This window comes from Temnothorax nylanderi, unplaced genomic scaffold (genome assembly GCF_030848795.1).
Source record: "Temnothorax nylanderi isolate EJ_2023f unplaced genomic scaffold, tnyl_v1.0 TNYL_tig0170_pilon, whole genome shotgun sequence".
Classification (NCBI taxonomy): Eukaryota; Metazoa; Arthropoda; class Insecta; order Hymenoptera; family Formicidae; genus Temnothorax; species Temnothorax nylanderi.
Genome location: NW_027249232.1, coordinates 244717 through 253595, shown reverse-complemented (window position 1 = coordinate 253595; position 8879 = coordinate 244717). Strand labels below are relative to the sequence as shown.

General features: G+C 37.3%; 2 protein-coding genes across 2 annotated transcripts; one reads left to right on the top strand and one right to left on the bottom strand.

Annotated features, from left to right (window-relative positions):
• Window positions 1-1671: 1671 nt before the first annotated feature.
• Window positions 1672-3411, bottom strand: LOC139777982 (uncharacterized). Its single transcript, XM_071715709.1, has 2 exons — window positions 3178-3411; window positions 1672-3117 (listed from the first exon to the last, which is right to left on the bottom strand). The coding sequence occupies exon 2, from the start codon at window positions 3114-3116 to the stop codon at window positions 1992-1994; it is 1125 nt and encodes a 374-aa protein (XP_071571810.1). The 5' UTR covers window position 3117; window positions 3178-3411; the 3' UTR covers window positions 1672-1991.
• Window positions 3412-5067: 1656 nt separating this feature from the next.
• LOC139777996 (uncharacterized) lies at window positions 5068-8733 on the top strand. The gene is made up of 3 exons (XM_071715719.1): window positions 5068-7864; window positions 8210-8294; window positions 8544-8733. The coding sequence occupies exons 1-3, from the start codon at window positions 5068-5070 to the stop codon at window positions 8731-8733; spliced, it is 3072 nt and encodes a 1023-aa protein (XP_071571820.1).
• The last annotated feature ends 146 nt before the right edge of the window (window positions 8734-8879 follow it).

Here is an 8879-nt window from a genome sequence, read left to right as displayed (position 1 = left end):
TTTCTCGGGTTGTTGATAACGTTTTTATATTATTATTTTAATCGTTTTACACAATTTTAAGAATAAACAGTTTATTGACTACGAAATAGCACAACAATCTTCTTAATATCTAATATTTTTTCCTTTGATATAACATATAAAAATGAACATTTTTAGTGTTAGATATTAGTATGTTTGTTTCATTTGTGTATATCAGACACAGTGTTTATAAAATTACAGATTAGTGTTTATACAGTTTATAATGTTAAGGAGTTTTGTTAATTGTCTTTCTTATTTTTATTCTTTTTAAATTAAGTTTTTTGTTTCGACATTTTCCTGATCTTTTTATTCTGTCAAACTATCTCGTCACAAAAGTGTGTGTACGTATGTTGTACGTAATAATATGTAAATGTATGTAAGTGTCTGCAATCTATTGTGCTCCGGTCCGTGGATATATTATTTCTAAATGACTGTGCAGATCAATTATCTTTGCAGAAAATATCTAGGAAAGGTTTTTCCTCGTAATAGATGCGCCATCGACTAAGGAACGAAGGAAAGATACGGATATGTACTCGAGGAAAAGAAGGTAACTGAACAATTATCTTCTGTCGTGTTTGTACATTCTATTTTACCGACAGTAAAGATTTTATTATTCGATTTTATTGTCACGCGTTGCAGAATATTTTCCTTTAATTACTTTTTTATGAATAAAAACTAACATATAATAACAATACAAATATTAACATAATAAAAATTTATTATTGGGTATGGGAATAAGTTTTAATCGTTTTCCATAGATGGCATTAATAGTATCGCTTGCATACTTTTCTAACCTTTCGATAGATGGATTAACAGCTGTGTATGTCAGCTGTGTAACGCAGTATAAGACTTCTGTTTAAAGTGTAAACAACAAGTATCATATCGCATCGAAAATGTCGGAATTTGTTCCAAAAAAGCAGCATTTGCGGGAAGTTCTTCTCCACTACTATTTTTTGAAGAAAAATGCTGCGGAAACGTGCCGTTTGCTTGTGGATGTTTACGGCGACCATGCTCCATCGGAGCCAACTTGCAGATATTGGTTCCAACGCTTCAAAAGTGGTAATTTCGATGTCAACGACAAAGAACGCGAAGGTGCCCCAAAAAAGTTCCAAAATGAGGAACTTGAGGAATTGCTTGATATTGATCCATGTCAGACACTTGAAGAATTATCTGAAGCATTGGGTGTTGATCGGTCCACCGTTGGAAAACGCCTACATGCGCTAGGAATGGTTCACAGGGTAAGAAATTGGGTACCACACGAGTTGAAGGAAAGGGACATTGAAAGGCGTTTGGTCATGTGCGAAATGTTGCTTCAACGACAACAAAAAAAGGGTTTTTTGCATCGGATCATCACTGGCGATGAAAAATGGATTCATTATGACAATCCTAAACGCAATATTCACGGGTCAAAGGTAATGCTCTGTATCTGGTGGGACATGCGGGGTGTAGTCTACTATGAGCTACTGAAACCGTCCGAAACTATCAATTCCCAACGTTACCGACTTCAACTAATGCGTTTGAAACAAGCTATTCAAACAAAACGGCCGGAATGGCACGATAGACACGAGAAGCTGATTCTGCAGCACGACAACGCTAGGCCACATGTTGGTCAACCCGTCCGAACATACTTACAAGGGAACGGTCGGGGGTGTCCGAGACCGATTTGGATGCGCTTTGGATATGTTGTTGAGCATCAAAAAATATTAGACTCGTATTTTTTTTTTGCGGCTTATCTCGACGTTTAGGGGTTGAAACAACCCCTCGAAAATAACGGATTTTATAGTTTTTAGCGAATATCTTCGAAAATATAAGGCGTATGAAAAAAAGTTTGGTACAAAAGGTTTATGGCTTTTTGTGCTCTTTACAATGGCGTAATCAGATTTTTCAAATTTGTCACATTTTTTAATTTAACCCCACCCCCACCTATTATTTTTGCCAAATATAACAATTTTTTCAACGCAAATTTAAGAGCGTCAAATGCCAAATACATCCATGTGTATTTTTATTATGATACCATTATTAGATTTTTGGCAAGACGAGATGATATGTGGTATAGGCGTCGCGCTGTAGGTAGGTGTTGATTTTGAAGCCGTAATAAAAATATTAGGCGCGTTGAATAATGTTTCTTGCACTCTCGGACCAAACGTTCCTGTAACTTCTTTCAATGTAATAAAAAGAGGCGACAATAATCTACCATCAGCGGAAATAGTTGGCTGTATAGTGTAACTATGTGTGGTTGCTGATATAGATTGTTCTACAGATTCTACCTTTTTTACACCTTTATGTGATAAAGTACGACCGGAGTGTAATTCTAACTGGAATCCACTCTGATCCGAATTGTAAATATTTTCCACTCCATATCGATCAATGTAATATTTTACGTTAGTAATAAATGTGTCGCACTTATTTTCCAAATCTTCTTTTGATAGCAAAGATTTTCTTGTTACAAATTTAGTTATTTTCCGAGACACAATATTATGTGTAATTTTAAATCTTTTCACCCACGTTTCTGAAGCTTTGAATCCTGCCGCATTTTCCTCTTCTTGTGCCCGAGAAGCCCATCGTGCGATGTCAATATCATGAATAATAATTCCTCTTTCAAGAGCTTCATTAAAACAATTTAATGTGTATGCAGAAATTCTTTCTAATTTTTCCATTTTACTACCACCTTCACTAATTTGGCTCTCCCATCGTGCTAGTTGTCGTATTGATGTAACTTTTTTGTACCTTCGTTTAACTCCTTCAAGCGATCTTCCCCTTGTTTTACCACTCCTCCAGTATTCCACAGCTTGCCTTTTATAGTCACTTGATATTGTTGCCTCAACAGAGCTGCAAGTAACTTCTTCCGGAAGATATACTTTACCATCATCTTCCTCAAATAAATCAACTCTTTCCGGTTCTGGAATCTCATATATATCATAAAAACCTAAAGTTTCTTCCTCTTCTACGTCAAATTCTTGGTTTTGTATGTCAAGCAGTATACGTTCAATGTTTTCTTTTACTTCTTCTTCCTCCGAAGTTGTCGGACTTGGTGAATAGTTGAAAGCAGTGAAAGTTGCAGAAAGTAGCATTATTACATTGTATGGATTAAACTTCATTCTGAAAGATATTAAAATTAAATATTTGTCTCGAACTTTAATTATATAAATAAATACGCACTTTATAATTAATGGAGTGGTCTTTGTTAGGTTTGATACCGTCTCTTTCCAATTTGCGACTGCCCGCCCGATACAATTCGGCGGTATTTATAATGTCGGAGTCGACATTCCGTTGCTAGTCCAGGACTCTCGAAATAGCCTTGCGCTGGCCTTCGCATCAGCGCTTTCGGTCATCCCGGAGTTGAAATGGAAATTTTTAAGCGTACGGCGCAACTTGAACAGAAATAACGCAACACCTACCTACAGCGCGACGCCTATACATACCACATATCATCTCGTCTTGCCAAAAATCTAATAATGGTATCATAATAAAAATACACATGGATGTATTTGGCATTTGACGCTCTTAAATTTGCGTTGGAAAAATTGTTATATTTGGCAAAAATAATAGGTGGGGGTGGGGTTAAATTAAAAAATGTGACAAATTTGAAAAATCTGATTACGCCATTGTAAAGAGCACAAAAAGCCATAAACCTTTTGTACCAAACTTTTTTTCATACGCCTTATATTTTCGAAGATATTCGCTAAAAACTATAAAATCCGTTATTTTCGAGGGGTTGTTTCAACCCCTAAACGTCGAGATACGCCGCAAAAAAAAAACACGTGTCTAATGTTTTTTGATGCTCAACAACATATTCAAAACGCATCCAAATCGGGTAGGTTCTAAATCGGGTTTTTTCGACCAATAAACGTCGAGATAAGCCGCAAAAAAAAATACGAGTCTAATATTTTTTGATGCTCAACAACATATCCAAAGCGCATCCAAATCGGTCTCGGACACTCCCGACCGTTCCCTTGTTAGAAGGGGTGAAATGGGAGATCCTACCCCACCCGCCGTATTCACCGGACATTGCTCCTTCAGACTATCATTTGTTCCGGTCGATGCAGTCGGCACTTACTGGAGTGCGCTTCACTTCAAATGACAGCATACAAAAATGGTCGATGACTGGATCGCATCAAAAGAAATAGAATTCTTCGCTCGAGGAATCCGTTTATTGCCTGAAAGATGGGCGAAGGTCGTCGCTTCAGATGGAAACTATTTTGAATAAAATCATTTAATATCATCATATTCAAACTAGGCTTTTTTTCTACATAAAAAACGATTAAAACTTATTCCCATACCCAATATATTAATATTAATAATTTGTAAGCGGCAGATTGTAACGGTCAATAGGAGGGCTGAGTTATCGATGCGGTGATATAGGGATTCGACGATTTGAGAAGTGACGTAGCATATTTGGCACTAGCAGCGAGGCGCTAGTAGCGATGAAAAGAGGGACAGGATTTGCGAAGAGTCGAAGTGGGCAGTCGCGATGAGGCCAACGCGAGAATAAGTTGTATTATAGAAAGCCTATGAGAAAGGCATGTATAAGTAGAAGTGAATATGTATTGAGACTAAGTATTTGTGCGTATATATTGAGACTGTGTAGTTGTTGAAGACTGAGTATTTGTGAGTATATATTGAGACTGTGAAATTGTTGAAGCGACATATCGGCGAATATCGCCGGAGGCCCTGTAATTGATATTTGAATATATATTGCTATCCTGACAATAAAGCTGTTTTATATCAAAAACCTTACAGCTAATTTCTCAGAAGTGGGATTCTGGCTAATTAATTAACAGACGAATATTGAGGGTGAATAACAGTGTGTCTCACGCGAGTGCGGGGTGATGAACATGGGCCCGTGCACGTGATCGCGTGGTGTAGGCCGATGAGCAAGGGCATGACTGTGTGAACGTTATTTGGATGGAACAAAAGAACATTGAAAAGTTAACGATAAATCAATTAAGATCGTTGGCTTCGCGACTTAAATTAGGAACGAAAGGCTCTCGTGCAGAAATTTTAATTCGGATAGTAGACTTTTATACAGTAAACGGATGGTCGAAAGATATGGCTCAATTTTCGGGGCGTAGTGGTGATGGTCGAAAAAATTTGATGGAGACAGAAAACGGTAGTGAGCAGCAGAAAACATCAGAACAATCCGACGTGTTTGGTGCACTGGGAAGTGAGGACTCGTATCCGGGAGAGCAATCAATTATTAACGGTATTCCAGTCGGGAGAAATAGTGGTCAAGGTATGAACTCCGGGGTGAATGTTCAAGAAATCGTGCAAGCGGTGGTACTGGTCATGGAGGAGAGGCAGCGGGTGCGAAGTGGGTCAGGAGGATCTCTTCCCGCCACTGGAAGCGTGACTTCCGGCATAGAGGTGGATACTTCAAACGTTAACTGGCAGCAAATTAAATTTGCGACGAAATTGATTCCTACGTTTGCGGGAAAGGACGATGAGAATGTCATTAGATGGCTGGAAAGAATTTCATGTGTGGCTCGCACGTACAAGTTTAAAGATGAGGTGTTAGTGCTGGCGGCAGTTTCGCAATTAAAAAATCGTGCGCAGGACTGGTATAATAGGCAACCAATGGAAGACGTGACAACGTGGGAGGATTTCAAGTTTCGCCTTCGCAGTCATTTCGAGGTAAAGGAGTCGTATACGGCAACGCTCGCCAAAATTGGACAAAGAATTTGGAAAATGCACACAGAGAAGTTTGTAGACTATGCTGAGGATAAACTAGGATTGATGCAGAATTTGTCGTTGTCAGAGAGAGAAAAAATTGAATTACTGGCGGACGGTGTAAAGGAGTCAACTTTGAGGAAATTGGTTCTAAGTACGTGGATTACGAACATTCCAGACTTTATTGAACATGTTCGTCGAATAACGGAAGATTCCGCTGTGCCGAGAAGAATGGATACAGGCATACGGTTTGGAGGTCATGGCCGATTTCCAAATAGAAACAACGCAGATAGAGGTGATACAGTACGACAGGATTCAACGGTGAGAACGTGTTTCATCTGTAAACATCCGGGGCATATCTCGAGGGATTGCAGACAAAGGAAGACGGTGTGTTTTCATTGCGACGAGGAAGGCCATAGCAGCCCGGCGTGTCCGAAAAGGGGAATCAACACGGGAACACGCACTAGCCATGTGATCGAGTCGGGAACAGAGAATGTGAGATCGCCCTTGATGGATTCAACAGTTTCAACGGTCTTCGTGAGTGACATCAACACGGGTAATAAGGACAAATCATGTATCGCGGTACAGAGTATTACAATTCCGAATATTAAACTAGAAGCGTTAATTGATACAGGTAGTTTTGTTTGTTTAATGAGAAAATCAGTTTATGATAAATATTATGTTGGAAAAGAATTGCTAAAAGTCAGCAGCGATATGCAATTAAAAGGTGTTAACAGCACTGCGATAGGAATTTTAGGAAAAATTCAGGATCAAGTAATGCTAGAGGGATTAGAAGGCGTCTGGTTTTATGTAAATTTATTAATAGTTGAGGATTGCACCATGAAGTACGATTTATTACTGGGTAGACAATTTTTCCAAAATGCAAATTTGAAATTAATTTATCAAAATGGTGGCTACCGGTTTGAAATTGATAAAGAAACTGTAGAGTTTATTCATACTATCGATGTTATAGAACAACCAAGTAAGCATGATATTGGTAATAATTTGGAACAGGATATGCCTTTTGCTTTGAAAAAACAAGTGATAAATGTTTTTGAATCGGTGGATAGTTTGAGGATTGAACCTGTAAAAGATGATTATTGTGCTAAAGTTCATTTGAAGGATAACTCATTATTTCGGTATGCGCCTAGAAGGATGTCAGAGATTGAAAAGAGAGAGTTGGATAATATCATTGAGGATTTACTCAAACGGAATATTATAAAGCCTAGCATATCTCCATATGGTGCTCGTGTTGTATTAGTGCCAAAAAGGGATGGGAGGAGGAGAATGTGTGTGGATCTTCGACCTTTAAACCAAAGAATTTACCCGCAGAAGTACCCTTTTCCTATTATAGATGATCAATTGGATCAATTGTATGGAAAGAAGTATTTCACTAAGTTGGATTTAAAGGATGGCTTCCATCAAATCCCGATTCATTCGGAGTACACCAAATATTTCGCATTTGCAACGCACAATGGGCAGTATGAGTATACAAGGCTACCTTTTGGTTTCTCTGAATCACCAGCTGAGTTTCAAAAGCGCATATTGAATTTATATATCGACGATTTATTGATCGCTACGGTTGATATTCAAGAAAATTTAGATATTTTGAGACAGGTTCTAATCATCCTTAAAAAATATAGTTTAGAGTTAAATTTAGCAAAGTGTTCATTTTTGAAACATGAAATAGAATATCTTGGTTATTTGATAACACGAGATGGCATCACCATGAGTAAAAGACATGTTCAAGCAATAATAGATTATCCAACACCCAGTAATGTAAGAGACCTTCAAGGATTTTTAGGTTTATGTAATTTTTTCCGTAGATTTATTAGAGATTTTGCATTGAAAGCAAAGCCTCTTCAAAACTTGCTCAAGAAAGGAGTTCAATTCGATTTTGATACTAATTGTAAAAGTGCACTGGAGCAGTTAAAAAGGGAGTTAGTATCTCCGTCGGTTTTGCGAATTTATAACCCGAGAGCAGAAACGGAGCTTCATACAGATGCGAGTAGTCATGGTTTTGGTGCGATACTGTTGCAGAAACAGAGCGAGGGATATTTTGGTCCGATAGCGTATTTTAGTAAATCAACAACTGATTGCGAAAAAAATTATCACAGTTTTGAGTTGGAAACTCTAGCAATAGTAAAGGCAGTAGAGCGATTCCATGTATATTTGCAGGGTATTAGATTTAGAATTGTAACGGACTGTAATTCTCTGGTTATGGCAATGAAGAAAATTAATATTAATCCCCGAATTGCGAGATGGAGTTTATTTCTACAAAATTATCAGTATGACTTGATACATCGTATGTCTAAAAAAATGGTGCATGTGGATTCTTTGAGTCGAAACGTGATGATCGTTAATAGTATGTCAGTAGAAGATGAAATAATGTATAAACAATTGACTGATCTTAAATTAAAGGAAATTGCATCAGAGTTAGAGATAAAAGAAAATAAGTATTTTTCGTTAATTAATGGCTTGGTTTTTAGAAATTATCAAGATAAGCAATTATTTGTTGTTCCAGATAATATGGTAAATAATGTTATTAGAATTCATCACGATGAAATGGGCCATGTTGGCATTGACAAAACTATTCAGGGAATTCTCAAGTACTATTGGTTCACTTGTATGAAATTAAGAGTTAAACAATATATAGAAAACTGTATAAAATGTCTTAGTAATACTATAGCTGCAGGAAAGACGGAAGGAGAAATGGAGCTTGTCGATATTGTACCCGTTCCTATACATACTATACATGTAGATCATTTTGGTCCTTTAGAAGAAACTGCGGAAAAGTATAAGTATATTCTGGTAGTTGTGGATGCATATACTAAGTTCGTCTGGTTATATCCGTGCAGGTCTGTATCTTCGGATAACACTGTGGTACATCTTACAACTTTTAATTTATTCGGATGTCCAGAAAGGATAGTTAGTGACCGCGGGACGGCGTTTTCTAAGAAACCATTAAATACTATTTTATCAGCAGACAAAATAAAGCCTTGGATAAGATTGAAGGAAATGGCACCACAGGTATCAGAGGATACATGAATTCTTATTGTATTATAATTGCGTTAGTATGTAAGCTTATAATAAAAAAACAATGTAAAAATATTGCAGCGTAATAGCGTAGATAATTATAGAACGTGCCACAATAATGGTTGATAAATATTTATATATATATATAATTGTATACA